Source organism: Chiloscyllium plagiosum, unplaced genomic scaffold (genome assembly GCF_037043375.1).
Source record: "Chiloscyllium plagiosum isolate Xiang-an unplaced genomic scaffold, Cpla_swu_hap1 HiC_scaffold_7, whole genome shotgun sequence".
Classification (NCBI taxonomy): Eukaryota; Metazoa; Chordata; class Chondrichthyes; order Orectolobiformes; family Hemiscylliidae; genus Chiloscyllium; species Chiloscyllium plagiosum.
Window position 1 is genome coordinate 54,839,797 of NW_028270145.1, and position 20,279 is coordinate 54,860,075.

Here is a 20,279-nt window from a genome sequence, read left to right on the forward strand (position 1 = left end):
GAATACAGGGAGAACTAGCCATTTGGATACAGAACTGGTTCAAAGGTAGAAGACAGAGGGTGGTGGTGGAGGGTTGTTTTGCAGACTGGAAGTCTGTGACCAGTGGAGTGCCACAAGGATCGGTGCTGGGTCCTTTACTTTTTGTCATTTACATAAATGATTTGGATGCGAGCATAAGAGGTATAGTTAGTAAGTTTGCAGATGACACCAAAATTGGAGGTGTAGTGGACAGCGAAGAGGGTTACCTCAGATTACAACAAGATCTTGACCAGATGGGCCAATGGGCCAAGAAATGGCAGATGGAATTTAATTCAGATAAATGCGAGGTGCTGCATTTTGGGAAAGCAAACCTTAGCAGGACTTATACACTTAATGGTAAGGTCCTGGAGAGTGTTCCTGAACAAAGAGACCTTGGAGTGCAGGTTCATCGCTCCTTCAAAGTGGAGTCACAGGTAGATAGGATAGTGAAGAAGGAGTTTGTTATGCTTTCCTTTATTGGTCAGAGTATTGAGTACAGGAGTTGGGAGGTCATGTTGCGGCTGTACAGGGCATTGGTTAGGCCACTGTTGGAATATTGCATGCAATTCTGGTCTCCTTCCTATTGGAAAGATGTTGTGAAACTGGAAAGGGTTCAGAAAGGATTTACAAGGATGTTGCCAGGGTTAGAGGATTTGAACTATGGAGAGAGACTGAACAGGCTGGGGCTGTTTTCCCTGGAATGTTGGAGGCTGAGGGGTGACCTTATAGAGGTTTACAAAATTATGAGGGGCATGGATAGGATAAATAGACAAAGTCTTTTCCCTGGGGTCAGGGAGTCCAGAACTAGCGGGCATAGGTTTAGGGTGAGAGGGGAAAGATATACAAGGGATCTAAGGGGTAACTTTTTCACGCAGAGGGTGGTATGAGTATGGAATGAGCTGCCTGAGGAAGAGGTGGCAACACTTAAAAGGCATTTGGATGTGTATATAAATAGGAAGGGTTTGGAGAGATATGGGCTGGGTGCTGGCATGTGGGACCAGATTGGTTTGGGATACCTGGTCAGCATGGACATGTTGGACTAAAGGGTCTGTTTCCATGCTGTACATCTCTATGACTCTATATGGAGCAGAACATTACCAGTCTTCTAGTGGCAAGCACAGTGGATCGAGGAAGAGGATTGCAGCAAAATAGTGGAGGCTATTTAAGGCAGTTGTGCCTTGCAGCCTGGCTGCTCTGGCATTTTCCCACTATTGGTGCTGATTTGGTTGTCAGCAATATAGAGATTGGCAGCACATTGCCAAGTTATATGCCATATTAAGATCCATTTTATGCAACCATCAGCAATTGGCCAATAGGATGGTAACAATGGCTATATACGGAAGAAGACCATCACTTAATGAAGGCACCTTTGCTACATCAACATGTGTGGCCATCAGAGCCAGAGGCTCCAAGGCATGAAGAAGGGGTTGGGGCAGAAAAAGCAGTCCTCCAGCCCTAATGATTGTCCTGGAAGGATTTCCTATCCAATCATTGGCTTCCTGAACTTTTCATTTCTTTTTCACTTTACCTAGAGTACTTTCATATCTCTTTCTCTTCAAGGTGCTGCTGAGGATTCAAAGCTGCCAACCCTCTTTTGGACTGACAGCATCATGGGTGTGCCCGCTGTCCTTAGATGGCAACCCCATAGGAGGCCAATCCGGAGACTGCATGTAGTAAAATGTGCCCAGCTGATTCCCTTGCTAGTGAGTGCAGGCTTGGCACACTCATTTTTGCTCAAGTTACCGGCTACAAACCTGCCGTAAATTCCAGCTGGATGGTGATATACCTTTCTTAATGGTAAAGGATTTGTGATTTACCAATAATAACGATGAAGTAAAATGTCCCTTTGTCTTGTTCATTCATATGCGCAGTTCATTAGGCTACGTTTCTTCACTGTCACTGGGTCAAAATCCTGGAATTCCCTCCCTCAGGGCATTGTGGGTCAACTTATAATATGTTAGCTGCATCAGTTCAAGAAGACAGCTTCTCAAGTGCAGCTAGGGACCAGCAATAAATGCTGGCCCAGCCAGTGACACACAAGTCCCATTGTATGAGTGTAATCATTTATTGTTCAAGTAACTCAAACATGGAATTGTGAAAGTTAGTCAGGATGATCATTTTCTACTTTTTTTTTAACATTTATGTTCATTCCTTAGGGGAAAAAAGGACGCCCTGGTGATGATGGTGCTCCAGGACTAAAAGGACAAAAGGTAAATTACACTTAATGAATTAATCTGACAACTTACATTTTGTACTGCATTATTATAACATGTTTCTAGTAACCTTTTAACAGATATTTTAAAATTTGTATTTAACAGGGGGAAGCAGGTCTAAGTGGAATCCCAGGAAGGGATGGATTGGAGGTATAAGTTGCATTGTTTAAAAATGTAATCTTGCTACTATGTCATATTCTGTCAAGTTTGAGAAAAGGGACATAAACAATCCTGTAGTTAGCTTCTTTTCCAAATAATATGCAAATAAAGGCGTTCAGAAATTGTACAACAATCTTGAATGAAGAAAATGAAAGAGAAAGGTGCTGTCACAATAAAGCTGTCAACAAACAAGGTGAAGAGGTTTTTATCTTATTTCAATCTCAGTATTATGTCTATTTCTTGGAGAAAGCTTGAAAATAGATGTGGAATAAAATACAATTAGTATATTTAATCATAAGTCAAATTTTGCAATTCATAACCCTGACAAGTAGAATGCTATCACAACAAAAGAACAAAATAGTGTAAAATAGTGAGATCTGAAATATAAACAGGGCTAGAGAAACTCAGTAGATCTGGCAGCATCTGTGGAGACAGCAAAATAGAGTTAACGTTTTGAGTCTAATATGTCTCCTCTTTGAACAATGAATTCCATTTCTGCCTGATTTGATTTCAGATTTCCTAAATGCTACTGCTATAACCTCCTTAATAATAGATTCCAGCATTTTCCATATGTCAGATATTAAGGTAACTGGCCTGGAGGTTCCTGCTTTCCATCTTCCACCTTTCTTAAATAGAGGAGTCATGTCCTCAATTTTCCAATTTGATGAGATCTTTCCAGAATAGAGGGAACTTTGGATTTTTAAAATTTATTCACAAATGTCAGCATTCATTCCCATCACTAATTGGCCTGAAGAAAGTGATGATGAGCTGCTGTCCTGAACTACTGCTGTCTGTGGGGTGTAGCAGCATTCACAGTGCTGTTAGGACAGAGGATCCATGATTTTGAACCAATGAAGAAATGGTGATGTAGATCCAAGACAGGGTGTTATGATTTGGATGGGAACTTGGAGGTGGAGGTATTCCCATGTATTTGATACCCTTGTCCCTCTAAGTGGTAGAGATCAAGTGTTTGGAAGATGCTGTTGAATGAGCCTGTGTTACTGCATTGCATCTTATAGATGGAACACACTGTTGTCACTGTGCATCAATGGCGAAGAGATCACATGTTGAAGGTTGTAATTATGTGCCAATCAAGAAGACTGCATGGTTCCAGTCTTCTTGTGTTGTTAAAACTGCAACATCCAGGCAAGTAGTACTATAGCCATAGTATTTGTGTGGTCGTCCAATTCAGTTTATATTCAATGGTAACTCCAGGCTGATGGATTTAGCAATGGTAATGTCATTGAACACTGTTTGACAGGCTCAATGTCTGGCACATGTGTATCACAAATGTTACTTGCCACTTACCAGCTCTGAATGTAATCTGGACATGGCCATAGAACACAGAGTAGAGAACTTACATCATTGGAGTGGACCCTTTAGCCCACTGTGTCTGTGTCGACCATGATGCCATTCTAAACTAATCCCATGCGTTTGTACGTGGTCTGTATTCCTCTACTTCCTTCCTGTTTGTGTCTTGCCTAAATGCCTCTTAAACATGGTTAGCAACTCTGTTTCTATCACCTCCCCTGACATTTCATTCCAGGCACGTGCACCTGCTATGTTTAAAATAAAACTTTCCTCGCACATCTCTTTCTAAACATTTCCCTCTCACCTTGAACCAATGGCTCCTAGTATTTGATGTTTCCACCCTGGGAAAATGACTCCAATTATCCATCCTGACAACGACTCTGAATTTTATATACTCTTATCAGGTTGCTCCTCAGCCTCCAATGCTCTCACAAAAATAATCCAAATTTGTCCAGACTCTCCTTATAGCTAATATACTCCAAGGAGGCAACATCCTGGAAAACGCCTTCAAGTTGTGAACTTGCTCCAATTTCTTTCTTTTTAGCTTTACCTGTTACATCCTCTCACCATGCCCTCTCTCCCTTCCCCTCTCCTCCCCTCCCCCCACTCTAGTGGGACTGTCGGTTCTTTCTAGAACAGAAGTTAGACACACCATTGTTCTGCCATTCTCACATTCCGATCACTTAATCTGAAATATCAACATCCTTTATCCCTCAGCACTCCAACCCTCCCTCACCGATCTCCACTGGTCACATTCGCTTAGTCAGGAAACACCCCTCTACAACTACCCTCTGTCTTCTATGACCAAGTCAATTTTTTACGCAACTTGCCAACTCATCATGGATATGATGTGACTTAACCTACCAGGCCAGCGTAGTAAAGACAGCGTAAACAATACCTTACCATTGCTTTGCTCCAGGTTGAACCAGTCTTATGATGAGGTCAGGAGCCAAGTGTCCCTGCAGAAATGAAACTGAGTGTTGGTGAGCAACCTACTTCTTTGCAATTTCTACTTGATAGCACCATTGGCAACCTTTCCATCACAGTGTTGATATTTACGGTAGACTTTTTTTTATTCATTCATTGGATGAGGGTAGCACTGGCCGGGCAAACATTTATTGCCCATCCCTAATTGCCCAAAGCACAGTTAAGAGTCAACCACATTTCTGTGAAGCTGAAGTCAAGTGTAGGCCAAACTGGATAAGAATGGCAGTTTCCTTCCCCGAAGTGAACCAGATACGTTTTTCCAACAATTGACAATGGATTCATGGTCATCATTAGACCCTTAACTGCAGATTTCATTGAGTTCAAATTACACCATCTACCATGGTGAGATTCTAATCCGGGTCCCCAGAACATTACTTAGGTCTAAGAATTAACAGTCTAGCGACATTACCACTAGGCCATTGCCTTCCCTGAGTTTAGTAACTTCTAGGTTAATAATTGGCAGGTTGAATTTGTCGTTCCTTTTGTGGGCTGGACATACCTGTGCAATTTTCTGTGTTTATTGGGTAGGTGCCAGTGTTGTAACTGTATTGGAATAACTTGGCTAGAGAGTGTGGCATGATCAGGAGCACAAGTGTTTAGTACAATTGCCAGAATGTTGTCAGGCCACATAGCCTTTGCAGTATTAGTGTCTTCAGCTGTTCCTTTATCTCATGGTGCCAATTAAATTTGCTAAAGACTGATCAAGGAATCTCAGAGGGAGGCTGAAATAAATTGTTCACTCAGGAGCTCTGGCTGAGATAAAACCAATGCACTTGTGTTTTTAGCAGCCACTACTTTTGAAATCTGAGCATGAAAGTTATCAGGCTCTGGAGATGAATCAGATTTTCTCAATGATTTTCCTGATGATCTTAATTGTTTTAAGTTTCTTGCTCAATTTCACCTCCTGGCAAATAATACTTGGGATGTTATTTGTAATCTATACAGCGATTTTCACATCTGTCAAAGTGAAATATCTGTTCAATGCATCCGTTGTTTCCTTTTTTCTATTATTGATTCCTGGTCCTGAGGAGCAAAGATCCCGCCTCTAGCCTATTCAATGCCAACTATTCTTCCTGTGGGTTCCCCACTGACCATTTAAACAGGGTGTTCGAGACCACGGCATTCCATACAATCCAGCCCTGAAGGGTTGTCCTTCACTCTGTTACCAGGCAGGCGACTGAGTCTTCAGACATGTATTTTCAGCCGCAGAGTATATTATTTATCTTTCTACATTTTAAATAGTTTCTAAATGCCATGCCTAATAAATGCACGACAAAATGTGACATTGCTGGACTTTATTGCAATAAGTCCAAAACAAGCAAAGACAAGACAACCTAATAACAAACATTTGCTTACCCTTGTTAGCTACATTTTTTACATCCATTCTAAGGGATAATGGCCTGAGATTTATTTTTGGCTGTTCATCACCGCATCATCATGTTCATCGTTCATTTTAGGTCATAGTTGATTTTGCATCAGCTACACTTATCTGACTTTTAGTTATGAGATTTCTTTTATTTATGGTACATATCCCTTCAAACCTAAGCCTAACAAAAGTCTCCTTATCTCAGTCTTGAAATATCGGTTGTATTTTGTCCGTTCCTTTTTTTCCTATTTAAAGTTGTTTGCAACTTCATAATTCACCTCGTTTTGTTCAAAATCATATTGTATTGGATCCTATTCTAATGAGAAGACGTGCTAATAAATAACTATGTAAATCTGATCTAATGGTGTTAATTAGTGGGATTATGTTTATCTAGATTTACAGTACCAAATAAACAGATGTTTTGATTTTGATATACATCAAATTTGTGTTTTTTGTTAAAATTGTCACCTGTTTGTACCTCATTATGGTAAATTTAAACATTCTCAGACAGTGAAGTGTTCTGGAAAACAAGGTAGAATTAAAGGTAAGTGACAATGTTGTCAGCCTGCAGCTGGGTGCCAATGGCTGTCAAAAGCCCTGCATTGTCTTTTTTCGGGAAGACCCATCATATTCAATGTTAAACCTTAACTGGGCAGCAGCAGATCTTCCTGAGGATCAAGGACCCTAGAAATGGAGGGCTTGCTCACTGAGAGTCCCTGGTCAATCAGAGGCTACAGCTCTTGTCAGCATCATAGGAGAGGTAGTGGCTACTGCCTATATACATCAATTCAAGGCCCAGAAATACCAAAGGACCCAGTTCACAGATGAGTGATATTAGGAGATGAATTACAGGGTAGGGGACTGTAGGAGAGGAAGTCAGCAGCAAGAGAAGCAAACTGCCCCCTTCCTGATACTGGGTCTTTGAACAGAGGACCCCTCTAAATGCCCACAGGGCTATTTTGGATTTCCACAGATAGTGAGTCCCCTGCCCGTTGCTTGTTGAATTACAAATGGTGACAAGATGAGACCCCTCAATGGGCATTATCTATCCTTAAGGGCATCCACCAGGTTAGTCATCACAGATCCACATTGTGTTGGAGATAGGATGGCAGGGGTTCCCACGTACACCGTCCTACCAAATGAAATGACCCACCATAAGGGAGGACACAAATCTACCCCAAAAGTTGGCATTTATGTATTTTATTCAATATGTTTGCCATTTATTTAACTTTTAAAATAACATTTTCACTGGTAAATATCTAGATTGCAGATTTCTTTACTTTTATTTTCAATTATAGGGAAGAGCTGGATACAAAGGTGAACAGGTACGTTATATGATTGAAGGACCTTTTCTTGAGAATGTCGGTCGATAATGCAAAGCGGTAACAGATTTCAAAAATGTAAGAGATCAAAATAACTTATAATTAATATAACAGCAGTTTAATTACAATGAAATTGGGCTTCAGAGGTCTGAAAGATTCAGTAAATTATCTGCTTAAAATAAACTATAACATACAGAGATAGAAAATAGGAGCAGGAGTGAACTCAGAATTCCACAGTAGTTTTCTATTTGCGTAATATTCTTTCATTCTTCCTGTGAAAGTGAACAATTTCACATTTTCCCACATTATATTTCATCTGTGAAACTTTTGCCTACTCAAACTATCTCTATACATCAGCAATCTTGTTATCTCGTCTTCACAACATACTTGGCTACTTGTCTTTGTGTTGTCTGTGAATCTGATTACCATGCTTACACTCACCTAAGTCATTGGTGTAAATTATAAAATGTTGAGGCAAACATCTACCAGTCTCCATATGTCATATCCTGCTAATCAAAGTTCCACTTACGCACACTGTTTTGCTTTGTGCCAGCCCGCATTATTAATATGATAATCCTACACCATGAGCTTTTATTTTCAGAACAAATCTTTAGATCTGACTCCTATTCCAATGCCTACTGGAAATCCAAGTAAAGTAGGTCTACCAGCTCCTTTTTCTTTGCAGTTCTTGCTACTCTTACAAGAACTTCCAATACATTGGTTGACATGACTGTCCTTTGACAAAATTATGCTGGCTATTCCAATTACTCTGAGTTTTTCTAAGTGATCAGGTTGTAGCACCTACCCCATGACAGACATCAAGCTAATGGCCATATAGTTACCTGTTTATTGGTATGTCTGGGAAAATTAACAAACAGTGAAATTCACAACTGGTCTTGGAGGAACTGTTTGGGCGAAGTTCACAGCACAGAATCAGATAAGTGTATTGTTTTAAGTGTGGCCTACAGAAAGTCTGCAGAGTGAGTCGAGTGGGTTCCTTCTTGATTATATGTTTTTTGAGATATGTCTCTTGATTAAACTCAAAATATAAGCCATAATTATTAATTTAACCTGAGGCATTGTTTTATAGAGGAATAAGACGGTGTTATTTTCTGGGTCTGTAGATTGTGAAGGAGCAATAATAGTCTTTAGTAGAGTGATATGTGCTTCTTGTCAGATGTGGGAGTTTAAAGAGAGTTTAAGGGTTATTGTGGATTATATCTGCAATAAATGCTGTTGCTAGCGAATCTTAGCAGATCAAATTGATCGGTTGGGGAGACAGTTAGAGGCAATGAGGAATTTGCAACAGCAACAGTATGTGATGGATGGCAGTTATAGGAAGGAGAGAGAGTCTCAGATACAGTCATATAGTTGGTTAACGGCAGGAAAGGTAAGAGAGGTAATCAGCTAATGCAGGAGTCTTCTGTGGCTATCCCCATTTCAAACAAGTATGCTGATTTGAAAAATGTAGGGGATGATGGATTCTCAGGGGAACATAGCACAGACAACCAAGCTTCTGGTATTGGGACGGCTCTAATGCAATGAGGGGTACATCGGGTTCCAAGAGATCAATTGTGTTAGGGGATTCTCTAGTCCGAGGTACAGACTGACATTTCTGTGCCCAGCAGCGAAAAAGCAGAATGGTGTGTTGCTACCCTGGTGCCAGGATCAAGGATGTCTCAGAGAGGGTGCAGAATGTTATCACGGGGGGGGGAGTGGCCAGCAAGAGGTCATTGTCCATATTGGAAACAACGACATTGGAAGGGAAAAGGTTGAGATTCTGAAAGAAGATTACAGAGAGTTAGGCAGGATTTTAAGAAGGAGGTCCTCAAGAGTAGTAATATCTGGATTACTCCTGGTGATACAAGCTAGTGAGGGAAGGAATAGGAGGATAGAGCAGATGAATGCATGGCTGAGGGGCTGGTGTATGGGAGAAGGATTCACATTATTGGAACATTGGATTCTCTTTTGAGGTAGAAGTGACCTGTACAAGAAGGAAAGATTGCATCTAAATTGGAAGGGGTGTAACATGCTGGCAGGGAAATTTGCGAAAACTGCTTGGGAGGATTTCAACTAGTAAGGTGTGGGGCTGGGACCCACGGAGATAGTGAGGAAAGAGATCAATCTGAGACTGGTACAGTTGAGAACAGGAGTGAGTAAAACAGTCAGGCAGGTAGGACAAGAGTCATAGAGATGTACAGCTTGGAAACATTCCCTTCGGTCCAACCCGTCCATGCCGACCAGATATCCCAACCCAATCTAGTCCCACCTGCCAGCACCCAGCCCATATCCCTCCAAACCCTTCCTATTCATATACCCATCCAAATGCCTCCTAAATGATGCAATTGTACCAACCTCCACTACATCCTCTGGCAGCTCATTCCATACATGTACCACCCTTTGCGTGAAAATGTTGGCCTTTTGGTCTCTTTTATATCTTTCCCCTCTCACCCTAAACCTATGCCCTCTAGTTCTGGACTCCCCAACCTCAGGGAAAAGACTTTGTCTATTTATCCTATCCATGCCCCTCATAATTTTGTAAACCTCTATAAGGTCACTCCTCAGCCACCGACGCTTGAGGGAAAATAGCTCCAGCCTGTTCAGTCTCTCCCTGTAGCTCAGATACTCCAACCTTGGCAACATCCTTGTAAATCTTTTCTGAACCCTTTCAAGTTTCACAACTTCTTTCCGATAGGAAGGAGACCAGAATTCCACACAATATTCCAACAGTGGCCTAACCAATGTCCTGTACAGCCGCAACATGACCTCCCAACTCCTGTACTCAATACTCTGACCAATAAAGGAAAGCATACCAAACGCCTTCTTCACTATCTTATCAACCTATCCTTCCACTTTCAAAGAGCTATGAATCTGCACTCCAAGGTCTCTTTGTTCAGCAACATTCCCTAGGACCTTACCATTAAGTGTATAAGTCCTGCTCAGATTTGCTTTCCCAAAATGCAGCACCTCACATTTATCTGAATTAAATTCCATCTGCCACTTCTCAGCCCATTGGCCCATCTGGTCAAGATCCTGTTGTAATCTGAGGTAACCCTCTTCGCTGTCCACTACACCTCCAATTTTGGTGTCATCTGCAAACTTACTAACTGTACCTCTTATGCTCGCATCCAAATCATTTATGTAAATGACAAAAAGTAGAGGGCCCAGCACCGATCATTGTGGCACTCCACTAGTCATAGGCCTCTAGTCTGAAAAACAACCCTCCACCACCACCCTCTGTCTTCTATATTTGAGCCAGTTCTGTATCCAAATGGCTAGTTCTCCCTGTATTCCATGAGATCTAACCTTGCTAATCAATCTCCCATGGGGAATCTTGTCAAACGCCTTACTGAAGTCCATATAGATCACATCTACTGCTCTGCCCTCATCAATCTACTTAGTTACCTCTTCAAAAAACTCAATCAAGTTTGTAAGACATGATTTCCCACGCACAAAGCCATGTTGACTATCCCGAATCAGTCCTTGCCTTTCCAACTAAATGTACATCCTATCCCTCAGGATTCCCTCCAACAACTTGCCCACCACCAACATCAGGCTCACCGGTCTATAGTTCCCTGGCTTATCTTTACCGCCCTTCTTAAACAGTGGCACCATGTTTGCCAACCTCCAGTTTTCCAGCACCTCACCTGTGACTATCGATGATACAAATATCTCAGCAAGAGGCCCAGCAATAAATTAAACTGCATTTATTTCAATGCAAAGGGCCTAACAGGGAAGGCAGATGAACTTAGGGCATGGTTAGGAACATGGGACTGGGATATCATAGCAATTACAGAAACATGGCTCAGGGATGGGCAGGACTGGCAGTTTAATGTTCCAGGATACAAATGCTACAGGAAGGATAGAAAGGGAGGCAAAAGAGGAGGGGGGAATGGTGTTTTTGATCAGGGATAGCATTACAGCTATGCTGAGGGACGATATTCCTGAAAATGCATCCAGTGATGTTATTTGGGTGGAACAGAGAAATAAGAAAGGGATGATAAACCTTATTGGGATTGTATTATGGACCCCCTAATAGCCAGAGGGAAATTGAGAATCAAACTTGTAAGATCTCAGCTATCTGTAAGAATAATAGGGTGGTTATGGTAGGGGAATTTTAACTTTCCAAACATAGACTGGGACTGCCATAGTGTTGAGGATTTTGATGGAGAGGAATTTAAGTACGTACAAGAAAAATTTCTGATTCAGTATGTGGATAAACCTATTAAGAATGAGCAAATCTTGACCTACTCTAGGGAAATAAGGCAGGGCAGGTGACTGAGGTGTCATTGAGGGAGCACATTGGGGCCAGCGACCATAAGTAAGGATATAGACAGGATAGATCGAGTGAATCCTTAGAGTATAAAGGACGTAGGAGTATACTTAAGAGGGAAATCAGGAGGGCAAAAAGGGGACATGAGATAGCTTTGGCAAATAGAATTAAGGAGAATCCAAAGAGTTTTTACAAATACATTAAGGGCAAAAGGGTAACTAGGGAGAGAATAGGGCCCCTCAAAGATCAACAAGGTGGACTTTGTGTGGAGCTGCAGAAAATGGGAGATACTAAATGATATTTTGCATTAGTATTTACTGTGGAAGATATAGACTGTAGGGAAATAGATGGTGACACCTTGCAAAATGTCCAGATTACAGGAGAGGAAGTGCTGGAAGTCTTGAAACGCATAAAGGTGGATAACTCCCCAGGATCTGATCAGGTGTACCCTAGAACTCTGTGGGAAGCTTGAGAAGTGATTGCTGGGCCTCTTGCTGAGATATTTGTATCATCGATAGTCACAGGTGAGGTGCCAGAAGACTGGAGTTGGCTAACGTGGTGCCACTGTTTAAGAAGGGTGGTAAGGACAAGCCAGGGAACTATAGACCAGTGAGCCTAACGTCAGTGGTGGGCAAGTTGTTGGAGGGAATCCTGAGGGACAGGATGTACATGTATTTGGAAAGGCAAGGACAGATTAGGAATAGTCAACTTGGCTCTGTGCGTGGGAAATCATGTCTCACAAACTTAATTGAGCTTTTTGAAGAAGTAACAGAGGATTGATGATGGGGGAGTGGTAGATGTGGACTTCAGTAAGGCATTTGACAAGATTCCCCATGGGAGATTGATTAGCAAGGTTAGATCTCATGGAATACAGGGAGAACTAGCCATTTGGATACAGAACTGGCTCAAAGGTCAAAGACAGAGGGTGGTGGTGGAGAGTTGTTTTTCAGACTGAGAGGCCGTGACCAGTGGAGTGCCACAAGGATTGGTGCTGGGTCCTCTACTTTTTGTCATTTACATAAATGATTTGGATGCGAGCATAAGAGGTACAGTTAGTAAGTTTGCAGATGACACCAAAATTGGAGAAGTAGTGGACAGCAAAGAGGGTTACCTCAGATTATAACAGGATCTTGACTAGATGGGCCAATGGGCTGAGAAGTGGCAGATGGAGTTTAATTCAGATAAATGTGAGGTGCTACATTTTGGGAAAGCAAATCTTAGCAGGACTGATACACTTAATGGTAAGGTCCTAGGGAGTGTTGCTGAACAAAGAGACCTTGGAGTGCAGGTTCATCGCTCCTTGAAGTGGAGTCACAGGTAGATAGGATAGCAAAGAAGGAGTTTGTTAAGCTTTCCTTTATTGGTCAGAGTATTGAGTACAGGAGTTGGGAGGTCATGTTGCGGCTGTACAGGACATTGGTTAGGCCGCTATTGGAATATTGTCTACAATTCTGGTCTCCTTCCGATTGGAAAGATGTTGTGAAACTTGAAAGGGTTCAGAAAAGATTTATAAGTATGTTGCCAGGGTTGGAGGATTTGAGCTACAGAGAGAAGCTGAACAGTCTGGGGCTGTTTTCCCTGGAGTGTCAGAGGCTGAGGGGTGACCTTCTAGAGGTTTACAAAATTATGAGGGGCATGGAATAGGATAAATAGACAAAGTCTTTTCCCTGGGGTTGGGGAGTCCAGAACTAGAGGGCATAGGTTTAGGGTGAGGGGAAAGATATAAAAGATACCTAAAAGAGACTCTTTCAGGTGGTACGTGTATGGAATGAGCTGCCAGAGGAAGTGGTGGAGGCTGGTACAATTGCAACATTTAAAAGACATGTGGATGGGTATATGAATAGGAAGGGTTAGGAGGGATATGGGCCGGGTGCTGGCAGGTGGGACTAGATTGGGTTGGGATATCTGGTCGGCATGGACGGGTTGGACCGAAGGGTCTGTTTCCATGCTGTACATCTCTATGACTCTAAGACAGGGCATGCCCCCATACACAGCAATAGCTATTGCACTGTAAGTTTAAATGTCCAGTCTTTGAGTTTTGGTGGATTAGTGAGTGGGAGATTAGGTAGTTGTGGGAGATAAGGGCTTAGGAAATGATTGGGGGTTTAATTGGAACTTGTTGGGGTAGTTAGGTGGGGATGTAGTTTGTGGTATAGGGATAGTCAGGTTTTGGGATGAATAGACATAAAAATATAAAAAATAATAGAAAATAGGAGCAGAATGGGCCTTTGGGCCCTTTGAGCCTGCTCCAGTATTCAATATGATCATGGCTGATCATTTAACTCCGTACCCTGTTGCTGCTTGCTCCTCATAACCGTTGACCACTTTAGCCCTAACAACAACTATATCTAACTTGTTCTTGAACGTATTCAATGTTTTGGCAGCAGCCACTTCCTGTGGCAGAGAATTCCACTGGCTCACCACTCTCTGGATGAAGAAATATCTCTTCATCCCTATATCATTCAACTGTGACCCTTAGTCCTGAATTCACCAAGTTATTAGAAACATACTTCCGGTAGTGATCAGAGGACGTTGGCTGATTAGACCATTCTTCGGTGACCAATTCTGATAACCAGAAATAACATGAGGCCATACAGAGAATGGGCACAGGGCTATCAGAGATCTGAGATTCAAGATAGCTTGTGGCTCAGTGGTTAGCATTGCTGCCTCATAGCACGAGGGACCAGGGTTTGATTCCATTCTTGGGCAAGTGTTGGCTTGGAGTTTTCTCCCTGTGTCAGCTTGGTTTCCTTCAGGTGCTCTGGTTTGCTCCCACAGTCCAAAGAGTGCATGTTAGGTGGATTGGCCGTGCTAAATTGCTCACTGTGTCCAGGGAGGTGCAGGCTAAGTGGATTAGCCATGGGAAATACAGCGTGATGATGTGGCTTTGGGTGGGATGCTCTTTGGAGGGTAAGTGTGTACTTAATGTGCTGAATGACCTGCTTCGACACTGTAGACATTCTATAATACTGGGTGCTTCAGTCTAGAAAATAGCAAATAAGATAGATGTTGGAATGGTAATAGCAAATTCAGAAAACTATTTTAAACTTGATGGTGTGCCAGTTAGAACAATTGGACAAGAGCTTAACTCAGCAAAAAGTATTCTTATGATTAATATTGGGATATTCTTCTTTCTGCAAAGCAGCAGTGCTCAAATGAGCTTCCAATTGGGCTAGTGGAAACAAAGTCCTTGGAATCATTTTCAGAAACAAATAGATGGCATCTCGGGGAGAGTTTTAGAATCTTTTTGGATGGATGAATTGAAATGGGATTAATGGCTTTATGAATCTCTGGTTATTTGTGATTTCATATTTATTAGAAGACCAATGTTTTGTAAACAAAAATTCAGAGAGATCTGGATACTTAAATAATCCTCTATTGCCTAAAGTAACAAATATTTAAAATTCTAACTTTTATTCTAAGGGTGAAAGAGGTGAATGTGGGCTTCCAGGGACAAAAGGTGAGAGGGTATGTATTCTTGTTTTATTCTCTGTTTAAAGTTTGTTTCTCAAAATTGACTACAACACAACATAAATGTTCTGAAAAAATGCTTGAATATTATTTGATAATTTTAATGTAATTTGATCACATAATAAACAAACGTATGATACCTGTGCTATAGTTACAATATTAATCTTATTTTCACAGGGACCAGAAGGCCCCGTGGGCCCAAGGGGACTGAGAGGCGTACAGGTAACCGGAAGTTACTACACCTTAGGTTATATTCTAAATGTTTACAAGCTCACAATGAAAACCTCAGTAACATGGCTGCGGGGGCTGCGGTGCTTACAGAGGACCAGAAGTGGTCAAAGGCATCCTTCTAGATGGCTCAACCCTCTGCCCTGAGGCCCCTCAAAGTGTCAACCTTTGCACTACTAGTCCATGTTAAGCATGTCCATGTTAAGGTGCCCAATAGATTTCCCTTTTCGCCAGCACTTCATACGTCTCCCATTGGGGCAACATCTACATCTCTGTGGGATCTCCTACTGGACCTCCCACTTCCACCACTCCACCAACTGACCTTAATATGATTGCAGAGTGGTCAATTAGGAGGCCATCTCATTTAATCTTCCTCCAACACATGCAATGAGGCCTCGCATAAATTGGTGATCTGTACATAGTCCAAAACATTGTGGGGAATTTCAGTCACTTTTTTTATTCACAGAATGTGGGCACCAGTGGTTAGGCCAGCATTTACAGTCCATCCTGATTTGCCCTTGAGAAGATTGTAGTGAGCTGCCTTCATTAATTGCTGCTGTTCAAAGGTGTAGGTACACCACAATGCTACTAGTTAGAGAATTCCAGGATTTTGACCAAATGACAGTGAAGGAAGGGTAATTGTATTTCTCACTTGGAGCAGAACCTGCAAGTGATGATGTTACCATATAGCTGCTTCTAGATGATAGAGATCAGTGGGTTGGAAGGTGCTGTTTAAGGAGCTTTGAGTTGTTGCAGCATATCTTGTAGATAGTACACACTGTTGTCACTGTATGTCAGTGGTGATGGGAATTAATTTTGATAGTGTTGGATGGGCTTTCAATCAAGAAAGCCTGTTGAGAAACTTGAAAGGGGTTCAGAAAAGATTTACAAGGATGTTGCCAGGGTGGAAGGATTTGAGCTATTGGGAGAGGCTGAACAGGCTGGAGCTGTTTTCCCTGGAGTGTCAGAGGCTGAGGGGTGACCTTATAGAGGTTTACAAAATTATGAGGGGCATGGATAGGATAAATAGACAAAGTCTTTTCCCTGGGGTCAGGGAGTCCAGAACTAGAGGGCATAGGTTTAGGGTGAGAGGGGAAAGATATAAAAGAGACCTAAGGGGCACCTTTTTCACGCAGAGGGTGGTACACACATGGAATGAGCTGCCAGAGGATGTGGTGGAGGCTGGTACAATTGCAACATTTAAGAGGCATTTGGATGGGTATATGAATAGGAAGGGTTTGGAGGGATATGGGTTGGGTGCTGGCAAGTGAGACTAGATTGGGTTGGGATATTTGGTTGGGATAGCTGGTTGGCATGGGCGGGTTGGACCGAAGGGTCTGTTTCCATGCTGTACATCTCATGACTCTAAACATTAGAGGAGGCTGAGAGGGATCAACCACTCAGCACATCTGAATGAAAAAGCTAGCAAGTGCTTCAGCCTTGCTGGGCTCCCCTATTTTTGAGAATGAGGATATTGGGAGCCTCCTATTTGTGGGAGTGGTTTTAATTGTTCACCACCATTCACATCTGAATACAACAGAACTGTTTGGATCTGATTCATTGGTTGTGGAAGCACTTTGCTCTATCCATCTCATGCTGCTTAGAAATATATAAGTAATACCTTCACCAGGATGAACACCTCACTTTTAGGCGTGCATGGTGCCAACTCCTGGCTTGCCCACTTGTACTCTTCCTTGAACCAAAGTTGACCCCCAGCTCGTGGTAATGGTAGAGTGGGATATTCCGTGCATTGAGGTTACAGGTTGTGTTTGAAAACAATTCTGTTGCTGATGGATCACAGCACCTCATGAATGCTCTGTCTTGCACTGTTAGATTAATTAAAAATCTATCTCATTCACCCTGGTAACAATGCTACACAACATATGTCTGTGCAAAGTTGAAGTGGATATTTACTATTTCAGTAATGTTCTCCTACTGTTCAAGCATCTTTCTTCCCTCAGCTCCTGCACGAGTCTTTTCTGGTGGTATCGTTTTTGCAACCTTGTCAATGTTCCTTTGTTGTCTCATAATGTGAGAGAAGGCTGACAGATAGAGGTCTTTGAGTTTGAGTTTGTAAAAAAGTTCGATGGAGAAAATGTAAAGATTTTTCCAATTTTGGGCAAGACTGTAACTAGGGCCAATAAACGTAAGATAGTCATAAATAAAGCTAACCAGGAATGCAGGGAAGGCCACTTTATTCAGGTAGTGGTTAAAATGTAGAGTTTGTGACTACAGTAAGTAGTTGAAAGAATAGCATAGATATATTTAAAGAAAGATGTCTTTTTTTATATAAAATGACCAAGAAACAATGGAAGTTATGTTAATTGGATTAGATAAAATAGAGTTGGAGGAAGTTTGTTTAGAGTATGAATTACCAGCATTGACCGCTTGGCTGTTTTTCAGATTTTTTTAATATGATAGTAATATTAATAATTGTAGGATCCAAATCTAGTCCAACCAAGATTTTATATAAACTTACTATGACTTTCCTGCTTTTTAAATCCTAATTATTCTCCTTGAGATGAACCCCAGTGCTTTTATAGAATCCCTACTGTGTGGAAGCAGGCCATTCAGCCAATACCAAACTCTCAAGAGAATCCCAACCAGACCAACACCCCTACTCCATAACCCAACATTTCCCCTGGGGCTAATCCAACTAGCCTACACACCCCTGGACACTATGTAGCATGGCCAATCCACCTAACCGGCACATCCTTGGACCGTGGGAGGAGATGGAGCACCAGAGGAAACCCACACAGACACAGGGAGAATGGGCAAATTCCACACAGACAGTTGCCCAAAAGTGGGATAGAACTTGGGTCCCTGGCGCTGAGAGGCAGCAGTGCTAACCAGTGAGCCACAATGCCACCCAAAGAAATTGAAGAGAAAATTACATGCTGCAGAACATATTACAACCCCTTCGTAAATTTTTCTTTTGACTCCGGACATTGGAATTGCAACATGCAAATAATCAACAATGTCCTCAACTCATTTTAATTAATTTGCACTGAAGACTTGTGGAGAAAGTGAGGTCTGCAGTTCCTGAAGAAGGGCTTATGTCCAAAACGTCGATTCTCCTGTTCCCTGGATGCTGCCTGACCTGCTGCGCTTTTCCAGCAACACATTTTCAGCACTGAAGACTTGTGGCCCAGTAAAGCTTGAACCTAGCACCTTCTGCATATACAGCAGATGTGATAACCATTACATTATCGAACCAACATATCTACTTTTTTTTTAAATGGCCTTTTAACCTGCATTGCTGTCTGTATTGTTCATGAATCTGTACACCAAGATCCTTTTCCTATACTTTCCCATTCAGATTCTTCTCACCTATGTGGCCTCATACTCTTTCTCCCCAAATCTCAAACTAATCCTTGAACTATCCATTACTTACAGTGAATGAAATGACATATCGGTTTAAGATACATGTAAGTTCTTTAACTTTATGTCAGCTCTAAAGATAATCTCAGCTCCCAACCTGGTGGACTGTCCATCACAGCTGCAAACATGTCAGGAATCCACCAATAAGATGCAAATTAGGTTCGATCATCAAAGTTGTTCGTAAGAACATTCAACTTTCCTTTCTACCCCTATACTTTGACTCCCTTGTCAATCAAAAATCTATTTAAGTTGAAAAGTGTGGTGCTGGAAAAATACAGCAGGCCAGGTAGCATCCGAGGAGCAGGAGAATCGATGTTTCGGGCATAAGCCCTGAAGAAGGGCTTATGCCCGAAACATTGATTCGCCTGCTCCTCGGATGCTGCCTGACCTGCTGTGTTTTTCCAGCACCACACTTTTCAACTTTAGTCTCCAGCATCTGCAGGCTTCACTTTCTCCTAAAAGTCTATTTAACTCAGCTTCAGAAATATTCAATGAACTTGCCTCCACAGTTCTCCGAAGAAAAGAACGCCAGAGATTTTAGCCCCTCTGAGAGAGAATATTTTTCATTATCCTTGCCATAAATGGGAGATCCTTATTTTTAAACTGTTCAGACTTTATGCTCCTGTGATCAGATGGCTAGCCCAATCACCCAAGCTGTTAGATGCCAAAATCAAAAGCTGCCTCATTAAGTTTTCATAATCAAATACATCTTGCAGTAATGTTACAGCGCGGCACAAAAGCAAATATAAGATTGAATGAATGAAATCCCCACCTGAGCAGTATGGATACAGCCAATCCTGATTTTTCTGTAATGTTCTCAAAGATGCAGTACCTGAGAGAGAAGCAGAGGCAGGAGGTCTCATTATTTTTTTAAAAAGTGCTTGGATGAGCATTTGAAGATCATAATATTCAAAGCTGTGTGCCAAGTGTTGGAAAATGAGATTGGTAAAGAAAGATTATGGTTTCTTTTTGTTGGTGCAGATTCGATGGACCAAATGGCCTCTTATGTATTGTGCAACTTTATGACTGTATTATAATCTACAGACAATTAAGACACTTCCTAAAAGTCATTTCCTCATCTATTTTAATGGTAAAATTCAATTTGTTTTACATGGTTTATTAGTTACTATGTTAATTTTCAAGTGAAAATGCTTGCATACTAATACCTTCAATATGTTGCACTAACCTTCATTGTATTCACCTGACACTTCACTGAATTTTATTAAGATTGACCCCATATTTTAACTTTGCTACATTTCAGGGTTACCCTGGATCCCCTGGGGATCAAGGACCAGTAGGTTTCCAAGGAAGGAAGGTAATTCATTATGTTCTTGGATTTTGTTATGTTAAAATTCAGAAAGAGGGATATGGAAATGAAGGTTGATTCATGTTACCAGCAAAATACTGTGTTCCAGCATTGCTAAAGCCTGAATTCATAGTAAGAAAATTAGTTTCATTATTGACTTTGGAATATCCTGTTTATTACTGTTTTAGAATTTTAGTGAAGCGTCAAATTAGGACTAGCTGTATTATTTGTTCAGTTTCATTAG

At 41.6% G+C, this 20,279-nt stretch overlaps 1 protein-coding gene across 1 annotated transcript in view; it reads left to right on the forward strand.

The window, feature by feature from the left end:
• col28a2a (collagen, type XXVIII, alpha 2a) overlaps positions 1 to 20,279 on the forward strand; it is a 128,692-nt gene that overhangs the window by 26,939 nt on the left and 81,474 nt on the right. Inside the window, exons 7-12 of the mRNA XM_087988564.1 lie at positions 2,175 to 2,228; positions 2,337 to 2,381; positions 7,353 to 7,379; positions 15,073 to 15,117; positions 15,298 to 15,342; positions 19,991 to 20,044. Of these exons, the coding sequence (XP_087844690.1) occupies positions 2,175 to 2,228; positions 2,337 to 2,381; positions 7,353 to 7,379; positions 15,073 to 15,117; positions 15,298 to 15,342; positions 19,991 to 20,044 (270 nt within the window). The remainder of the gene's footprint in view (positions 1 to 2,174; positions 2,229 to 2,336; positions 2,382 to 7,352; positions 7,380 to 15,072; positions 15,118 to 15,297; positions 15,343 to 19,990; positions 20,045 to 20,279) is intronic.